Raw genomic sequence first — 22,331 nt, 5'->3', positions numbered from 1 at the left:
CATGCCATAAAACTTATTAATCAAAAACATCACTTTTTTTCTAGACGACTGAGCAGTTTCATCAAGAAGCCTTGACGAATTGAAGGAAAGATTTGATCAACATTCTTAACTAACGAGTATATATTATTACTCCCATCTTCAAGAACATTGATCATTTTATTTATTATACTAATTTATTTGACATATTTAGATATATATACAAAAATATTTTATGTTAACAAGAAACAATACGAATGATTTATTGTTCATTATTGATAAAGTTGTTTTAAACAAAATGGTTCTAAAAATGTATAAAAAATATTTTTTGATGCCTCTGAAAACCCCTAGAAGACGTTTTCAGTGTTTGAGGAAAATAACCTAAAATACCAAGAGATTTGGAAGATGAAATTGAAATCCGCTGATGAATTTTGATCCAGTTTAAAGATTACAATTTTATCTTTTTCAATACTAGATAACTAGTCAAATGTTAATATTCTCAACTATTTAATAATCACTTAGTTAAGTATTGTTAAACTCATTCAATATATGTACTGTTAATACATACATATAGACAGAGGGTAAACTCAATGAACTTGAAATAGGGTATACTAAAACCTCTGTAAAGAAGATTAAATTAACTTAAGAATTTACTTAATTAAACATTATGATAGATGTTAAATTTATATTAAACTTATTAAGAAATGGTATCTTTCCTTTTTCTTCTGTAAAATGGTTATTGTCGCAACGTTATTTTTTAACTCTTGCTAAAATCGAATTGTTCATATCAAAAATTATCAAATTTTTTTTTTGAATCTTGGAGAAGACAAAGTTCTAGGATATAAAAAGTAAAAAAATACCATAGTATTTATCTTTTTTTCTTTCATGCTGTCATTGTTTGTTAATGCATCTCGATGATTTTAATCTTACTAATTTGTATGCAACAACGCAAGCATTTTAGTTGATAAGCACATAAACTTGTATTTAGAGGTAATTTATTTACTATTTAAATATATTTAAGTATATAATTTATATTTAGATCTGTAGTAAATATGGCTGTAATATGTCGTGATACTATGAACGACCTAAGCCTTGTGAATCTATCACTTACAATAGTTAAACATTTGAATTATAAATGAAAAAAGGACTAGGATGGGTACACAGATACAACAAGTTATTTTTTAACATAAAAATACAAAGCATCATACTGCAAATTGCTATTAAAACAATTTACAAGAACAGATTTACAACAACAGATTTAAAAAAACAGGTATACTAGGTTTGATCTACCACCCATTCAGTTGATGGTGTTAGCCCTTTAAAATGTACACTATGAATTCGACTTTATGGTTTTTAAACTGACTTTTGATCTTACAAATTAACTTATAAAATTCTAAAATTTCGGCTTCATGAACGGATTGCCTCAATAGATAAAGAATTCTCTTGACAAAAAATCTAAAAATTGCATGACAAATTAATTTCTGATAAATCATACTTTGATTGAAATATCTTTATTGGATAGTTACTGAACAAACATATTTTTTTGCCTAAATTTGCGTATTTCTTTTTAATAGTAGTACATAAATCAACTAAGGATTTGTATTTGGCAGACAGTGTATATATGAAAAATATTTATTACAATAAGCTTTTTGTTGTTGTTGGGGTTTCATCACTATTGCATTTGCATTAGACCTTAATATTAAAAACTGAGCAATGATTTTGTGAGCAAACTAGTGCATCATTTATTAATGATTTTAAAACCAAATTTGTTTTTAGACCAAAAAAATTACACAAACCTCTAAATGCAATAAATCTATGTCAATGGCTTCCTTAAGTTTCTCTCGTTGTAAATTTTCAAGATGACGAGCTACAGTTGGTAAATCTTGCAGTACTTCAAAATCAATTTTTAAATGTGTTGAACTCTAAAAATAACACAATGTGTATATATATATATATAAGTATATATATAAGTATATATATATATATATATATATATATATATATATATATATATATATATATATATATATATATATATATATGTATATATATATGTATATGAGTATATATATGTGTATATATATATATATATATATATATATATATATATATATATATATATATATATATACATATATATACATATATATATACAGTGGGCAGCCAAATTATTAGTTACACTTGCAAAAAATATTATATTAATCATTATAAGCTTTTTTACGTATTCTTATGTTAAATTTCTATATAAATATTAGTGCTACTAGCTTAAAGAAATATATATATTTTTAAAATAAAACACTTACTTAAACACTGTTACTATTTTTAAGCATTTATAAAAACTCATAATAAAATTTTAAGCATTTATAAAAACTCATAATAAAAAATACTTTTTAGTATTTTGTTGGGGTGTCTTTTGCATCAATTACTGCTTGTATCCTTCTTGGCATACTTTAGTTGCAAATCTTTATATTTGCTTTTAATTCCTGATCATTATGCGAGAGATTATTTTGTGAATCTATGAGAATTTTTTTGTTGGTTTTAGTATCATGCCCAATTATCCACTTTAAAAGCTCTCAGGCGTTCTCTATTAGGTTTAAGTCAGGAGAATTGCCAGGCCATGGTAAAACAGTAACATTTTTTGAATCTAAATATCTTGTCACTGATTTAGCTTAATGGCATTGGGCAGAATCATGCATAAAGATGCATTTGTATGGAGCAGGAAACCAATCATGTTACTGAGGAAATAATTTGGTAGCTAATACTTTTTTATATTTATCCTGGTTTTACATCCCTTCAACTATATAAAGAATGCTACTGCCCTTACCACTTACAACTGATAACACCATCACCTTTAGAGAGCGTTTTACCGTCTCCATAACACAGTCTGTATAATATTTATCTTTTTTACTTTTCGTCTAATAAAAAAAGAATTATCCATTAATATTTCAAATTGGGACTCATCTGTGAAACACACCTGAAAACAAATAAAAATAATAATATAAAAACTCATGTAAATGTTTTAATCAGTGATGCTGTTGTAATAAACAGTTAAATAAGCATTTACTTACATTTTCCCAATCTTCAGCAGAGATGTTGGTGTTGTTTAGCCCAAGTGAAGCATTTTAATTTTATTGCTGACATAAGTTTAGGTTTCCTCGAAGATCTATAGCATTTAAACCCCAGTTCTGCTATTCAATGCCTTGTAGTTTTGTTAGAAATCTTGATACTGGTTTCTTGTATGATTTTAGTAACTGCTTTTGTACTTTTTCTTTGGTTTTTAACACAAATGTAATAAATTGCCTGTTCATCTCTCAGGGTGGCGATGCATGACCTCCCAGATTTTCCAATTCTGGCACTTAGTACAGGTATTTTTTTATCAAGTTTACCTTCAATTCTGCTTACTGTCATCACAGAAACTTTAACTAAACTTGCAATTTTTCTTTGGGAGTGATTTAAATGTTTTAATGAAGCAGATATTACTGAAACTTTTTTGTTTGATATATCTTTAGCTTTTCCCATTTTTAGGCACCAAAGTTCAAATATTTTTAGTTAAAATTAACTAAAAATATTTGAACATTTTTATACATCACTAATTGATGAATAAAAATGAGTCAGAGTCATAAAAACACCAAACAGTTGACAAAAGTTTCATTTATTATACATGCATTGTCGCACAAATAATAATTTTGCAAAGAATATACAAAAAGACATATTTCACAGGTTTTTGCATATTCTAGCTTATCAATGCTAAAAATTACCACAATTATTTACAAATGTTACAACTTCATTAAAAAAATGTAAAAAACTATTATTGACATTAAAATCTTTGAGAATGTAATAGTAGAAGCACGTTTACTCATTTAAAATCTATATTTAATTGTAGTTTTTGTGGAAAAACAAACTGTAACTAATAATTTGGCTGCCCACTAAATATATATATATATATATATATATATATATATATATATATATATATATATATATATATATATATATATATTTCTTATCACGTTCGAAAAAAATGTTTGGGAAATAAAAATGACTTCATTTTTTTCATACTTAAGTAAAAGAAGCCATTATAAAGGTGACGTCAAAATTTAAAAAAATTTTTGTTGTTATTTAACGGTCACAATTTTTGTAATTATGTTATATTATATGCTGATGATGCCAGTGCCTATAATTGGGCAAAAATTTCAAATAAATTATTTAGTATTGAGAGAATTCGTATTATCTGATGTTTTAAATTAGTTTATATATACATACTCTCGTACAAGATGTCAACATTTAAATCATATATAAATATATATATATTTATTATATATAAATATATATATATATATATTTATTATATATAAATATAAATATATATATATATATATATAGGTCATATTTTAGCAAAAATCAACATAGAATGTTGATACATTCCCTACAATATTAGTTAACAATTGTAGAGTGAAAAAATTGTAAAGTGGACACCTTACCTACTCGGTGTAGGCATTTTACAAATTATTTGAATTCTTTTATTTGGAATTAGCATGATTTTATCAGCGTATTATGCCCAAACAAGAGTTTTAGATGTTAAAATTTTTTTTGGTTCAGGTTTTTTCAATATTTAATGAAACTTTACTTTTTTAAATATAATTTTCAAAACCTTTTTACTGCCCCTAATAGTGAATTTAAAGAATACCATTTTGGAGTCTTTAGATTACTTTCGCTCATCTGTGCTAACATAAATTTAGTTAAAATCTTTTGAAAAAGTGCCTAAACCCACTATAGATCCTAGTTCTAATCGGTTCTGACATATTTTAACTATATATAGTTGTCAAAATTCAATACTTCTATCAATTTTCACAAAAAAATACTAGAATTCCAAAAAAGAGCTTATAATTAAGAGAAATTGCCAATCAACCGATCAGAACAGATCATATTATTAAACTACGATGTACATTTCACCTAAAAAACGTATTTATTTAAAATCTTATTCAAATTAGGACCAGTGGTTGTGATTTTAAGAAATTAAAAAAAAAGAATCTTCAGTCTAGATTTTTTTGTTACTAACATTTATACTTTATGATACCACAAAATTTATCATTTTAACTTTTTTTGTCTTTTCATAATTCACAGGAATAATCATTTAACAGAAATACGTCACAGTCAACAAAATATCATACAGACGCTATAATATTTTAAAAGTGCCTTAACTACAACGAGTAGCAAAATCTAATACTATATATACAAGCATAAAATTAGACTACCAAATAATTGCAACAAAAAAAACTTTTCTTAATAATGAAATCAGTTACACAAGTAATATAGTCAATCTTTGATTTTACTTATACCAATAATGTATTTATGGATTTAAGAGTTCTTAAATTTATAAAACTAATAAAAAAAATATGCGATATTACGCTATAATATTTACTCCATAAATAACCAGCCTTAAAAAAACATATATATATAACCAGCCTTAAAAAAACATATATATAACCAACCTTAAAAAATATATACATATGTAACCAGCCTTAAAAAAACATATATATATAACCAGCCTTAAAAAAACACATATATAAATCATACAATTGGATTTTCCATCGCCTGTTCAAATATTCTTTGCCATGCAAATTCTCTTTCTTTAAATTTTCTTTCTTCGCTAAAGAAAGAAAAAGTTTGTTACAAACCTGTGTATGCTTGTGCATACACAGGGCTTGTTTTTAGGTGTTACACTGTATGCATTTTACGTTTAATATTAATTTTACATTTTATATTAATTTTTTTTTTTAAATTGCTACAAAAGTTTAAACATAAAAAATATACTTGCTATTTATAAAAAATTTTAAATTCATATAAAATTGAAAAACAAAAACAAAACAAAAAAAAAACAAAAAAGTTTTGAGTAGAATAAAAAATTAAAAAAATTGGAGTTGAATAAAAGGTGCAATAAAAATTGTATTTTTGTAGTAAATTGGTATTGTTGTATTTGTATTTGCATATCTTACTACTGGTATTGTTGTACCTTACTACATTGTTTCAATATGAATATAAATTGGATAAATTGCGTAAAATGCAATTCTATGCAATTTATATTTATCTTTTTATTTATAATAAATCTTTTTTATATTGTAATGTTAAGTTACATAGATCTCTGGTACCAATAGTGCTACACTTTTCAAATGATTACAATTTTAGTTAACTATCTTTTATAATTTTTTTTAGCCTTTAATAGCATTGAAATTTAATAGCAATGGAATTTTTATCTTTTCTAAATAATTATAATTGACTAATCATTTTTGTTTTATATTTTTTAGTGGTAATAACAACTTGTACTAATCGTTATATCTTTTCAAAACAATTAACCCAATCAAATGTTATTATATTAAATACCCAATCAAATGTTATTATATTAAATACCCAATCAAATGTTATTATAAATACCCAATCAAATGTTATTATAAATACCCAATCAAATGTTATTATAAATACCCAATCAAATGTTATTATAAATACCCAATCAAATGTTATTATAAACACCCAATCAAATGTTATTATATTATACCCTTTTTATTTTATAATATTAGGCAGAATATATATTCATTGGTACCAGATTTTGTATCTGGTACCAATTAATATTCTATATACCATATCTTTTCAAAATACTCAACTGTATAACAATCAGTATATACCATATCTTTTCAGAATACTTATAAATAACCAACTGTAAGATTATAAATATAATTTCTTTTTATTTTGAATTCCTTAGTGGCAACAACATCTTGCACCATTAGTAACATCTTTTCAAAACAATTATAAACGACGTAATTTGACAATTTTTTATTTATTATTATTTTATTTGTTTGTACCAGTTTGAAAGTTAAATGCATTTTTCTAAACGAGTGATTTTATTTTTCAAAAACATTTTATAAACTTTAAAGGCGCCATTTGTTTATTATCTTTTTTATTTTGTATATAAGCAATACTTATTGCTTATATACAAAATCTCTATCGAAAAAGAATTTTTTGAAAAGCAATAGTATTGACATGTAATACAATATTTGCCGCCAGCTGTGTACAAGACTACTAGATTTAGCTGTGTATAAGACAATTAGACTTAGCTGTGTACAAAACTATTCAAGTACTTCATTTGAATTAAAACCACTTTATTGATTGTAACTTTTTTTTTGGATCAACACAGCTTTATCAATTAACATTAAATGAGAAAACTTTAGACTTGCGATTGTTGTAATTTGTTGTAGACTTGCAATTGTTGTAATTATTTTGCCATGGTCAAATTATGTATAATTTATTTAAACTTTAGACTTGCATTTGTTGTAATTACTTTGCCATGGTCAAACTATGTATAACTTATTTGGGCAAAAAAGTAAAAATAGCTTAAAATAAAAATCAATTACTATAGTAATTATTATCTGAATTCCTTTTTTATTTTTGTATTTCTTATTTATTTTACAAAATTAAAGTTTATCTAGGAAAATTAAAGCTTATTACTGATTTCCAGCAAATACAACTAAACATTTCAACACAGCAAATATAACTAAACATTACAACACAGCAAATATAACTAAACATTACAACGCAGCAAATATAACTAAACATTTCAACACAGCAAATATAACTGAACATTTCAAGACAGCAAATATAACTTAGACAGTAAAAAGGCAACCTTTCTATTTGAAAATTATATTGTTGTGCACATTGGTCAAACAATTTTTGGTTCATTTCCATTAAAAGTTTCAAGGCATTATATATTAACCCATGAATAGTTCTAAACAAAAAAAGCAAAAACATAATAGTTATATATTAAACAACTATTATTATTGTAAACAATAAAATTCATATTTATATGAATTATACTGAAAATTAATAAAACTTTTATTAGATGCATCTAATTTTATTGGGTGCATCATATTTTATTGGGTGAATCATATTTTATTGGGTAAATCATATTTTATTGGGTGCGTTGTATTTTATTAGGCGCATTATACTTTGTTGGTTGCATTATATTTTATTGAGTGGATTATATTTATATTGGGTGTATCATATAAAGTTAAGTGGATTATATTTATATTGGGTGTATCATATAAAGTTAAGTGGATTATATTTATATTGGGTGTATCATATAAAGTTAAGTGGATTATATTTATATTGGGTGTATCATATAAAGTTAAGTGGATTATATTTATATTGGGTGTATCATATAAAGTTAAGCTAATTTTTGATATATAGGCCATAAAAATGCAAATAATTTAATGGGAAACATGTAAAAATCCAATAATTTTAATGCAAAAATGAATATAAAAGAGATGACACCATAAGAAATTAAGAAAGGTTTACAAGATTGTGAGAATTGTAAGTGACATTTTTTTTAAATATTTTTGATGTGAAAGAAAAATCCAAAATAAAATTAGTTTTTCATTGTTTTTCTATTAATAATTGAAAGAAAATGCTTTAAAGAGTACTAAAGTGAATTTAAACAACAAATTCAGACACAAACTTATAAATAAAAATTTTAAAAGTTATTAACAAAAAAAAAAAAAAAAAAAACATTTACAAACTGAAACAGAACTTTAATGCTAAAAATAGTGTTAAAAATTAAAACTTTTGAAAAAAAGAAAACAATGATGTCAATCACAATAACTTTAATAACGAACCATAGGCTTTAATTTTTAAAATGTGGAGCATTGTACTTATGAAGCATGTAAGCAATATATGGTGCATTTAACTTTAAACAACTATTTTAGTTTCTTTATTGAATATTTAAATAGTTTATACTAGTTAGGTTGGTAGAAAAGATTCTTGGCCTATAAAAAAAAACAAAAAGAAGCTTTTATAAATTTTTGTTTTTAAATTTTCAAAATAATGTCCATAATTGTGATAAAAAAGTTGTATCCTTTCAAGCCATTTGCTATACCCTTTTTTGGGTGTTTTTCAAAGTAGCTTGGTTTTTTTAATTTTTTCTTCAAATAACCAAAAATCAGGTGGAGCTAATAATTATGCCATTTGGTACATTCTTGTAACTTTGCCAACTAAGGCAATCTGTGATAATATAATTACCATGTTTTAACCTGTTATGAGTTTTAGCTTACTTATTTTGCATGTATTAGGTTTCAAATCATTTTTAAGATTCTAGATCATTTGGCTCGAAAATGGGAATACCACTAATCCCATTTTTGAGCCAAATGAACAAAATGTGTGCTTTGTAAATGTAGAACACAATTTTTGGCTCAAACCAGTGACATTTTAGAACTTTAACTAACCAGCCCAACTATTGTTAGTACCTAATTGTGTTCGAATTGTCTTAAATAAAAATGACTCTTCTCCTGTAATAATATCCCAGTCCATATGTACATTAACCCTTTGACTGCGGCGAGCCGCGATTGTGGCTTTTCCGTTTGAGGGTGGCTGATCTTTAAGATTATGACCTTCATTGCAAAAATTATTGCTTTTCTAAATACCATTCATTATTTATACAATGAGGGCTTAAATTTTTTGTTTATAAATTATGTAGATGTTATAAAATAAAAAATGGTATACAAATCTCAAAATTGTTTTTTTCTTTCCATTTTTGGTTTTTTTAGTTGAATTTTTCTATACATCTTTTAATTTTATCCAGCAGCCAAAGGGTTAAATAAAAATTTTAAAAGAATTATGAATTACAAAAAATGTATTTTTCCATTTGAAAGACCTTAAAAAGAATTCATATTTACAAATACCCACAAAAATAAGTAAATCTTGACTCCATTTCTAATATATTGTTTTTTTTTCCATTTCTACTATAATGCTTTTTTTTTTTTTCATTTTTACTACATTGTTTTTTTTCCTATTTCAGGGTGTCTGCCAAAATCTTAAGGTGGATTTCCCAGACTTTTCCTTGATGGTAGATTGCTTTTCCCTGATCGTCAACCTCTTTTCCATACTTAAAAAGGATTTGGGAATAATACATGGAAAAATCATGTACAGTTCAAAATAAAGCATCATTATTACATTTTTCAAAGTATTGTTAGTATGTTGTCATTGTTACTATTGTTATTAAAGTACATTTAAAATTTAATCAAAGTAAAATGTAATAATGCTATGTTTTTATTGACTCTATAAACTGTTTTGATAAATAGCATTCAGAACTAAATAAACTGAATTACACAAGTAATGTAAAAGTATAATATAGAGCTAAAATCAACATATATTTAAAAGATGAAAAACAGACATACACCAAATGGTTCAGAAAAAAAAAAAAAAATGATAAAAGTTTAAACAAAATTTTTATTTCTTGTTAAAAAGACTGAAAAAGTATTGCCACATAAATATTAAAAGTTTTTTCAAAAATAAATAATAACTTATATAACATGCTTTTAAATACATATATAAATTTAGATTTTACTGTTTACAAATAATAATAAACTAATATTTAAAATTTCAAAGTTCTTTAATTTTCTTAAATGTCTCTTCTTTCTTCTTTTTCCTTTTTTCAAGAATAACTTCTGCTTCAATAGCATAAGTAGAGGTTTTTCAACATCATTTGCAGCTTTCACAAGAATTGCTTCTGAATCACTTTTTAGTGTTTGTTTTTTTTTTACTTTTTCCAGAATAACCCTTTTATATTGTAAGTCCTTTATGTCTATAGCAAGTAAGTCACTTTTTCGCTTTCGAGCATCTGTAAGCTCAGTTTCTTTTCGAGCAGCCATTTCAATCTTTTGTTGATTCCGTGATTTTTTGACAGATTCTCTCAGGTTGTAACATAATCTTGTTAAAACTCTCTTTCAATCGCTGCTTGACCATGAAAAAGAGTCAACACCATTTTGATTAATTTGGACAGGGCTGGATAATCATCTAAACCACCAACTTCAGAAAAAAAGAGTTCATCCAATCTATCAACTATTTTGTTGAAATTCATGAAAAGTTCCCTGTTTTTAGAGACAATTTTTTCTAAATATCTCTTGAATTCGGTATTTACCTCATCCCCACTTTTTTGGGTAACTCAATGCAATTGAATCAAGTTATCAACCGAATCACTTATCCTTTCCTTTCCCATTTTTTCACATTATTTCTGGGTGAAAACATTATACATTTTGCACAATGGCATATTTTAAAGACAATTTTTCCACAAACTTACGCGTCAATGACTGAAGAAAACACATGCAACTATAGTTAAAAACATAAATAACTTTTGGAGTGATTTCATCATTAGTTTTTTTCTTTATAACAGTGCTGGCTCCACATCCAATATCTGACTTTTTTAAATAGTTTTTTTCTTTAGTAAAATCCCATTGACAGAGGCTATTTGCAGTTTTACATTGATCTAAAATATCAGCTATAATGAACTTTGACATTATGTCTTTTAATAGTTGATAAAGGTTCTTCATATAAAAATGGCATCATAGGTTTAGCATATTGATATTTGGTTTAAAAGGATTGCATAATATGAGCTATATGAGCAAAGAAATAAAATTATGCTAGAATTAGAGAATCCTTAGTCTTGCAGGAGAATCATGGAGAAGTTTATAAAGAACTTTTAAAATCTTTTTAATAAGCCCCAGTCTGTTTTGTTTTCCCCAGTTTTGAATGATAGATGAATCGAATGAAGACCACAAGATCCAGTTGAATCTTGTGGTCTTAATTCAATTCATCTATCATTCTTTAGTTTGTTAATGTCATTTTTGGTATAATAGTTTTGTAACTCAGAGTAGAAGGCCCAATTTCCATTTGGGCCATCCACATATACTTGAATAAGATTGGTTTTATTCAAAGATTACAAACCCAACAAAAAATTATGCAGAAGATCTCTACTTTGACTATGTCTAATAAAGGTTGAATCTAGGTAACGAGTACAAACACGGTTTAAAACACTATCCCAATAATTAACAACAAGATCCATCTGCCCCATTTGCACAACTGAGTTAAGACTTTCATAGAAAGAAACAGCATAAAATGGGGAGCTATTCCAAAATTTATATAATATGAGCATTTGTCTTTTTGAAGAGAGAACTTTTCAGCTATAGTACTGTCAGGAAACATTGATTTAAACAAAACTGAAAGTCCATCACTGGATCGAAAAGAAAATGATGACAAAACATATTTAAGAGTCCATCTGATCTCTGCATCAATAACCGAATCTGACACAACATACTACTAAAGAGTGGAAACTTTTATATTTTAATATATTTTTTGACACATTGATAAATGGTATACATGTTGTTTTTAAGTGAAGAGACAAATGCTTACAATGCTTCTTTCCTGTTGAATGATTTTTTAACGCTCCCTGGCCCATATTAGACAGTTCAATTGTATTTCTTGGATGTGGACGAACTCTACATTTTGCTAAGGTATTTGTACCCCATTCATTAACCAAGCTTTATATTCTGGTATTTGTAACCACTGATCATCAAAATATGTTGAGTTTACTATTTAATTTACTTAAACTTGTTCTAGTCTAAAAAAAATAAAACAACTAGCTAATAACATAATTAATAACTAGCTAATAACAGTAGTTATTACTTACTACTAGTTATTACTTGCTACTAGTTAGTTAGTACTAGTTAGTTAGTACTAGTTAGTTAGTACTAGTTAGTTAGTACTAGTTAGTTAGTACTAGTTAGTTAGTACTAGTTAGTTAGTACTAGTTAGTTAGTACTAGTTAGTTAGTACTAGTTAGTTAGTACTAGTTAGTTAGTACTAGTTAGTTAGTACTAGTTAGTTAGTACTAGTTAGTTAGTACTAGTTAGTTAGTACTAGTTAGTTAGTACTAGTTAGTTAGTACTAGTTAGTTAGTACTAGTTAGTTAGTACTAGTTAGTTAGTACTAGTTAGTTAGTACTAGCTAGTTAGTACTAGTTAGTTAGTACTAGTTAGTTAGTTAGTACTATTTAGTTAGTACTAGTTAGTTAGTACTAGTTAGTTAGTACTAGTTAGTTAGTACTAGTTAGTTAGTACTAGTTAGTTACTTACTAAAAGCTAGCTACTAATCAAGCTCAAAAAAAATAATGGCTTTTCTTAGAGCTAAACTTGTGTTTAAAAAAAAAAAGACTTATAATTAAAGAGCTTCTAAAATAAGATAAGTGATAAAATCCCTGATTTTTCCCCTGGTTTTTCTATATTTTGACCTAATTTTCCTGATTTTTTTGAAGACATCTAAATTCCCTGACTTTTCCCGGATTTCCCTGATCTGGCAGATCCTGTATTTCTACTATATTGTTTTTTTTTTTCATTTTACTATATTATTTGATTTTCATTTCTACAATATTATTTAAGCATTTAAAAAAAAAAAATTAAAAACTTAATATTTACTTTTAATAGATTACTTTAAAAAATAGTGGGTTGAAATATTTTCAATATTATGACAGACAAAAAAAAAAGAAGGCATTTAAAAAATAGACTAAGTAAGTAAGTATAGACTAAGAGTAAAGTAGTTTCAATGAAACTTTTTTATTTATTTTTTTATGTTACATAAATTATGTCATAAAACCTTGATTGACCCCTTTGCTTTTAAAAATTATTACTACACTTTGTTTATGTAATTTTTATTTAAAGGGATAATATCTTATTTAATGTATTTTTGAATAGACTATCAATGACACAAAAATATGTTATCTTATTTAGTTTATATATGATACAAAGTCTATGTTATCTTATTTAGTTTATATATGATACTATTCAATTCTAGCACTTTTTGTGTGAATTCTAGCACTTACCAGCAATTAATCTCTGAAAGTTTGGTTTAGTTTTTGATAGAGCACATCTAATATCTGTATTGATATAGGGTCCATTTCTATTTTTAGTTTTAATAAATAGGATGGATAAGAAGTGACTGGGGCCCCAGCCCTAACTAAAAGTGAGATTTTTTGCAAGCTTTATTTTTATCAATTTAGCAGGGGTTGATAGCTGAGGCTAGAAAAAAATTTATAATACTTTATATATTATAATTTTATACTTACATTTACTATTTATTAAATACTGGCATATATTTATATATTTCTATATACTCTTATTTACTTATTATTATTTATATATACTCTTATTTACTTCCAACAAGGTTTCAAGCAACCACTATTAAGTTATGAGTTACTTTAAAATAGAGGGTTAAAAAGTTAGGAAATGGTTAACTGAAGACTTAAAATGTTGTAGGTCGTATATAAAAAGAAAACATGAAGATGGGTAAGAGTTATAAAGACAGATAAGAAAAAAACGTTGTATCAAACAATGTTTGTTAGAAAAGATTAAAGTGATAGGTATCAGCATATAGAGAAGTAGCAGCTTCAGGATTAAATGGTAAAGGTAGAATTAAAAAAAAATTGAAATATATACAAAATATAACATTAATTTTAAATTAAAAAAATATAATTTAGGATGCATAAATATTTATGCAGCCCTGGTCACAAACCCGGCCCCTGCTTTATTTTATCATATCCGGCCCCAGCCCCGATCAAATTTCAACCCCAGTTGCATAATTTTTAGATACATGTTATTCCCGATTACATTATTTAAATTTTCAAAAATGATTAAATGTCAACTACTAATTCATCCATATCTACATGTCCATCATTAATTTTATATAGTTTGAGTTATATAGTTTTTTTAATAAATGCCTTTAGTTTATCTGAGTGCGTAATTACATTTTTGCCTTAAAGTTTTAAATTAAAAGTTATTAAAGTTTTAAATTAAAAGTTAAAATAATCCACAATGTCCACAAGATAAGCAGTTGCTATTTCAAATATATCAAACTCAATAATCTACCGGTGCACTTTTCATTTGACTAGGCTTGAAAAATCTTTTCAAAAAATTTCCAGCAAATATCCACAGCACAAAAGTAGAAAACAATAACTTATTGTGTTCAATATCCAAGTCAAAACAAAATTTTTTTAAAAGTTAAATGTTTAGAGTAGGAGACTTTATATGATACCTATTTTAAGAATTGTTTAAATACAGGTTTTAAACAGTTTTAAAAGTTTTGGTTGCCAAAGTCTGTCTATGAATAAAATAGTGTACATTAAGTACATATGGAGCAGTCTCTTTCAGCCATGTCAGCAATCCAGACTTATAAGCAATAATGGCAATAATTCACAACCAATCAGTAGTGAGTCCTAACAAATATTTCTATTGTAATTGATTGTCATTGAAAAGCTGATTTAAAATTTCCATAATATCAGTTACTTTTGTCGTTGTTTTAAGGAAGAGAGCAAAAATTCTTCCCTGAATTTGTTATTATGAATATACCTACAAAGTACAATTAATTGTGGCATTAAACTACATCTGTGGAATCATCCAACTCAACATAACATTTTCTTTAATGTTTCATGAAATATCCTTTGTTTGACTGCCATATTTGATAAAGGTATATTGTCTATATACTTTACAGCTTCCCCTCTAAATAATAACCTAACAATTTTTTTGTACATAGAAGTATAACTTCCTCAGCCATTGTGTGAGATCTTTTGTTTGGTGCTATATATGAAACCTTATAAAATGCTTCTACTATATTCCATTGAGTTTGGTGAACAAACCAAGTTTTATCCAACTTTAATCTCTTTAGTGATTCAAATTCAAATTGGTTAACACAGATTTAGTGTAACATAATTTTCTAGCATAAATTACATTTTTAATTTATGATTTAAAATTTTGTTTTCTTAAACAAACAAAAAAAATAATTAAAATTAAAATTCAATATTTGAAAAAATATTTCAAATTTACGTTTACCTTGGGATCCTCACAAAAATATTTCAAATTTACATTTACCTTTTGGTCCTCACAAAAAATATTTAGAATTTACGTTTACTTTGTGGTCCACTCAAAAATACTTTTACAATGTCTCTCCACATCTATCTAATGCACAATAAAACCTATTAGTTATTAACAAATCAGCAGTAGAACGAGAAGATTGAAACCAAATTAATGATCAGAAAGTAAGTTATTAGATTCAAGATAAGAGATTGTTTGTTAATTAAAGATTCAAAAACCTTGCTTATGATAGTAAGAAGACTAATGGGATAGTAGTTAGACAAGTCAGATCGCTCTCCAGAATTTTTAAAAATAGGGATACCATATTCCAGCAGGCTGGAAAACAAGACTCTGATAAGCACCTGTTAAATAGTTTTGAAAGTATTGACGACAACTTGGGAGAACACTTTTGCAAGACTATAACAGGTATGTTGTCTGGACCACAAGATTTAGAAAAGTCTAAGCTGTTTGTTGGCTATATCAGGTAGGATGTGATTAGAGGAATCAAGAGATGAGATTGATGAAAAGTTCTTAGCAAAGAACTCAGTTTTGTTTTTAGGTGAGGTAACAAAATCTGAATTATGCAAGAGAGCTGGGATAACAGAAATGCCCTTATCATTATAATAATAATTAAAAAGAAATGTGGCTAAAAAATGTTGAAAGCATGTTAATATAAAGTTTAAACAAAAAATAAATTTTGATAAATGTTTAGTTTTTATACATCTTTAAGCATTAATTTCTTTTAGTAAAGGCTTCGCATATCTATCTGTTAAGCTCGTATACGCATTAGAGGTTTGTCAGCTTGTTCTTGTTTGCTATAAATTTTTTTTGATGAGGATAGTTGTTTGCTTGCCCACGCTATATTGCAAACTAACCTTAGAAGGCTATACTTCAAACTTGGGAGGTTATAACTCGAACTTGGGAGGTTATACTTTGAACTTGGGAGGTTGAAACAGTAAATAGAATAGAAACATAATCATTTTTTTATTTTATCAAATATATGTTTATGTAAAAATACTTTAGTTAAAATAACATACTTGTTCCAATGAGTTTTAGAATTTCTATATAGATAAGGAAAAATTATTGGTATAGCTTTTGTTGCATTATCGCTGACCAGACTCATTATGTATTCATTATTCCAATAATATAATGCTCGCTCAGCAACCTGCACCAAAATAAAACAAACAGTAAATAATTTTTTAAGCTAATAAAATTTTTAAAATTATACAAAAAAAGTTTTTTTAAATAGCATTAAATTTTATCTATATAGATAAAAACCAAAGTAACATAAATTAAATATTAAACAAGAAAAAAAAAAATTTTTTTACATTTAACATTTAAAATATTCATTTCTTGAAATATGGTTTTTAAATATAAAAAATAATAGTAAAACAAGATAAAAAATATAAAATAAAAATATACACCTGAAAGTGTTGACTTGAAACACATTGACCCAATTTTTTAAATAAAGGTTCAACTATTTTGACAAATTCATTAGGTTCAATTACATCTAAAATTTCTTCTAATTCGTTTAAAAACATAACCTAAGTATAAAAAAACATGACCTAAGTATAAAAAAACATAACCTAAGTATAAAAAACATAACCTAAGTATAAAAAACATAACCTAAGTATGAAAAAACATAACCTAAGTATAAAAAACATAACGTAAGTATGAAAAAACATAACATAAATATAAAAAAACATAACCTAAGTATAAAAAAACATAACCTAAGTATAAAAAAACATAACATAAGTATAAAAAAACATAACCTAAGTATAAAAAAACATAACCTAAGTATAAAAAAACATAACATAAGCTAAAACAATTTGTATCACAAGTCTCATAACTGTCATAAAATAATGTTTACATGAACTTATATAGATATATGTTTGATTGCTTAAACATACTTAGTCATATAAATATATGTATAATTAAATATATTCGTATATGTATAATTATATATATTTGTACCTGCCTATATAAATAATTGTATATGTACACTTGTTTATGTGAACTCATATAGATATATATATATAATTACTTGAATATCTGTGGGCGTAAAAATATGTATAACTGCTTATATGTGTACCAATAAAATTATTTGTATAATTGTTTAAATATGGCTACGTAAATAAATATATGTGTAATTGTTTATATATGTTTACTTGTATAAAAATATATATATTTAACGTTTCTTTTTCCATTGAATTCCTTTGAATTGAAATCTTAAACTTGATAGGTCTGAAGATGTCATTACAGACATTGTGTAGTCTAAAAAAAATCTTTACTTCTTCAGATAGAATGCAAGCAGAAGCAATTAAATTTGATATGATTTGTGAGCAATGTATCAAAAGTTAGTGTAATACGGGACTTTTGCTACAGCTTTTGAATCAGTAAATTATGGATGATATTTGAAGTGACTTTGTTATAAGTTATTTAAAAGTAAAATATGGTAAAACGTTTGATTTGAAAATTTGTTTAGGGTGAAAAGGAAGATTGGGGGGGGGGGGGGGATTATTTATAGCATTTATTTACTGTTTTATAAAGTCTTTTGTTCATTTAATACATTTAAAACTTTCATTGAACAATACGTCTTATTGGTCAAAGCGGTCAAGTGGCAGTATTCTGAAGTGGATCGTCGTGGTTCAAACCTTGCTTTTCCACTTTTTTTTTTTTTTTGATAAAGAAAAAAAAAGAAAAATTTTCCACAACATTGTTTTCAATTTTAACAGAATTAATTAGTTGTATGCTGCCATTGGAACTATAAATGTGCATTAAACATTTTAAAATAAGGTCATGGTGTAATTTATTAATAACTTTCATAGTATATCAATAGATGCTTCTATTCTACTTTAATGCAATTTTCTGATTGCAATATTTCACTGATTGCTAAATTTCACTTATTTAAGATTCTGTATCTGTTACCAACTTTAGGCAAGAAAAAATATTAATACTTGAGTTTTGACTGCAAACCTCATTTGATTATAATTATCTTAGGATAAACTTGCACCAATTAAAAACAATAATACTTGTTTTTGTAACATTTTCACAACTTTACAACTTTTATAAAGTTGTTGCATTATGATTTTTATTCATTTGCTTAATTTGTCTCTTTTATCATGCTGTATTTTGAAGTTGTTTTAGCTTTATAGATATATTTTAGTTTCAGATTTGTTATTAGACATTAGAAACAACCATAATTTTTGATTATAAAGCAAGATGTTTATCATTTTATTTTACTATTGAAACAATTTTAAAACCCTTAGTAATCATGATGTTAATGTATGTTTTTCTAAAATACAATAATGTTAAAACTTTATTGAAATTGATAACAACAGTAATAAAATAACAACAATAATAAAAAATCAATAATAATCAATAACAACAATAATTATATATAATCAATAATAATAAAATAACAACAATAATAAAAAATCAATAATAATCAATAACAACAATAATTATATATAATCAATAATAATAAAATAACAACAATAATAAAAAATCAATAATAATCAATAACAACAATACTAAAAAATCAATAATAATCAATAACAACAATAATAAAAAATCAATAATAATCAATAACAACAATAATAAAAAACTAATCATATTGCATATTTTGATAAATTTAGTTACAAAGTAATTTGAAAAAACTAAAAATAATTTTTATTAAAAACGGAGCTACAAATGACCTATCATTTTGGCATTTTTTCCTTTGGAATGCCAAAAACATACGAAAATATTATATCAGTATAATAGCAATATATAAATATAATACTATTATATTAATACAACACTATAATACAATATAATATAATATCAATACAACAATATATTAACTTAATACATATATATCACAAATATAAAACAATATTATATCAATACATATATATATTATAAACACTGACACGCATGACACACCAAGTGTGCTCATGCACACTTTATTTGGTACTATGTTTATGTGGATTAGAAAAGGATTTTTATTTCTTTACAACTTAGAAAAAATATTTCTTTGCACTTTAAAAACACATGAATTAAAATTTGAAAAACTATTTGCTTTTATTAGCGGTAAATTTTAAATTATTGATTGTTATTTTTTTTTAAATAAAATAAAGTTAACTTTAACCTTAACATTTAAGCTTTCTAATAACCTAAAATTATTAGTTATACCTCTTTTGTGCTATGAACTTTAGGCCAAAATTTGATTAATCCCATGATGCACTAAAAATAAGAAAAATTAAAGCTTCAACTGAAATTGTCATAATAAATCTTTTTTATATTTCAGTACAACATTTCATGCAAGGCTAAGTACACAAAGATATTTGTATACACATAATATATTTAAACACACACACATACATACACACACACACACACACTCACACTCTCATCTATATCTTTTAAATATTATATCAATTAAATCTTTTTTATTATATCAATTTAATCTTTCTTTTTCTTTCTTGCACTGTTAATTTGCTTCAGCAATTAAATTTTATTGCTTTAGCTTTCTAAGCTAATTTGAAGAGTTTTATTAAATAATTAGTGATTAGAAATTCTTAAATAAAATTTTTTTAAATGATAAAAAGCAAAACGCAGAAATTTTATCTCAAGAAACTTTCAACATTTTTTTTAAAAGTATTTTTCATCTTTTTTCTTGGAATAATTATTAATCAAAAGAAATATTAATTCTCATTGCTTGACTCTTTCTGTATATTTTTAACTCTTCCTGTACATCCCTGACCCTAATGTTTAATGTATTAAATTTTAAACTGTTCATCCCTAATATAATATATCCCTATAATAACCAGTTCTCAAAGCTACAGATCAATAACCTTTTTTTGTTCAGAACATTTTCATGAGAAGACTGAGAAACTCTAGTGTTTTGTTTTTTTTCATCCTAATATTCAACTTTAGATTGTCATAACTTTTTAAACAGATAAAATTTAATCTTTTACATTTTTACTTTGGTTCTTTTTACTAGTGTTGTAATGACTTTAAAATAATTAGACTGTTAACTAAATCGACTAATATATTTTCTAAAGTTGAATAAAATTGACTAATACATTTTTGAAATCGAAAAGTCAACTAAATGTTGATTCAGTCATAATATGGGAATATATATATATTTTGGTTATTCACCTCCTCAAGGCCGAGAAGGCCACTACAGATAAGGAGCCTACTTAATAGTGGTTATAACCCTCTCTCAACTCTATAACTCCGAAACACGAACCTTTAACGAACAAGGCCGCTGTGCGGAGAAACAAGTTGAGTGCGGTACTACCAGGGACGTGGTGGGGATCTGCCACCACATCCCTGGTATTGATAGTGCAGTAGTAATTTATATATATAAATTACTACTGCACTATCATTACCGCAATATATATATATATATATATATATATATATATATATATATATATATATATATATATATATATATATATATATATATATATAAATTAGCTCATTAAGATTTGGTTCGAACTCTTCTTCAAATGGTATCTATTATTTGCTTTAAGTTATTTATGGACCTTATTCAAACTTTAAATAATTTTTTGTCTATCTAAACAAAAATAGATTCAATTAGTTTCAAATCTGGCAATCATATTGGCCAAGTCAATCATATTGGCTGTAAATTTTGCCTGTATAAATCTCCCACATGCCTACTCTGTTAAAATTAAAGCAGCCCCAAATACCAACACTTCCGCCACCACCTTGTAAGCTTGGTATAACAAAATTAATTTAAACTTCATATTTAAACCTTTTAATAAGAACATTGCTTTTTAACAGTTGTAAGATAAAAATGGCTCAAAATTACAAAAAAAAAAAAAAAAAAAAAAAAAAAAAAAAAAACAAAAAAGGAGATAATAATAATGCTTTGTCCAAGTTGTGAATGGCTTTATGAAGAAGAACCAAGCAGCTAATAATTATAAAACACATGACAGAAAATTAAAAAAAAAGTTTATTACTTAAGGGTTTACAACTAAGTATACTGTTTCACAACTATTTAATAAAGATGAGGAGACAATGTTAAAATAAAAAGCTCTATATTAATTATGGGTTGTCATATAAACAAGCAAGGAAATTAGTATTTCATTATGCAAATATCCAATTAAATGTATAGAAACAGGTAGTTATAGAGTGGTTAAAGGGTTTTATGAAACATAACAGAAAACTTTCACTTCGAAAACCAAAAAATATAAGCTTTAAATTATATATAAATTATAAAAATATATAAATTTCTTTATAATCGCTTTAAAAAACTTCTGTATTAGTCACAATAAAAAGAACTAAAACATAATATTGCAATTTTAGAATAGAATCTTATAAAATATCATGATTTTAAAATATAAGTTTTAAGTTAATTCTTTTTAAACTTGTTTTACAAATAACTAAACAAATAATAGATTTTGAAGCATTTTAATATTTTAATAAGTTACTTTGTAACACCTTGTTAGGTGAGCAAAAAAATGTTTTTTGAATGGGGTGATACAACAATATATTTTTTGAATGAGGTTGATACTTTTTTATGTGTATAACCAAAGGCGCATTTGCAATTTAATCTTTCATCGGATATCAGAATTTTGAATTTATTTTAACTTTTTAAAACTATTCTTATGATTAAACTAA

The 22,331-nt window shown here is 25.3% G+C and overlaps 1 protein-coding gene across 1 annotated transcript in view; it reads right to left on the bottom strand.

The window, feature by feature from the left end:
- LOC101235093 (serine/threonine-protein phosphatase 2A 56 kDa regulatory subunit gamma isoform) overlaps window positions 1–22,331 on the bottom strand; it is a 61,194-nt gene that overhangs the window by 699 nt on the left and 38,164 nt on the right. The window contains exons 10-15 of the mRNA XM_065804836.1: window positions 19,872–19,922; window positions 17,120–17,239; window positions 16,733–16,860; window positions 7,652–7,753; window positions 5,554–5,626; window positions 1,773–1,898 (exon numbers count right to left, since the gene is read on the bottom strand). Of these exons, the coding sequence (XP_065660908.1) occupies window positions 1,773–1,898; window positions 5,554–5,626; window positions 7,652–7,753; window positions 16,733–16,860; window positions 17,120–17,239; window positions 19,872–19,922 (600 nt within the window). The remainder of the gene's footprint in view (window positions 1–1,772; window positions 1,899–5,553; window positions 5,627–7,651; window positions 7,754–16,732; window positions 16,861–17,119; window positions 17,240–19,871; window positions 19,923–22,331) is intronic.

The sequence above is a fragment of the Hydra vulgaris genome, chromosome 09 (assembly GCF_038396675.1).
Source record: "Hydra vulgaris chromosome 09, alternate assembly HydraT2T_AEP".
Taxonomy (NCBI): Eukaryota; Metazoa; Cnidaria; class Hydrozoa; order Anthoathecata; family Hydridae; genus Hydra; species Hydra vulgaris.
Note: the sequence above shows the minus strand (reverse complement) of the source record. Positions and strands in the feature narration are given on the sequence as shown.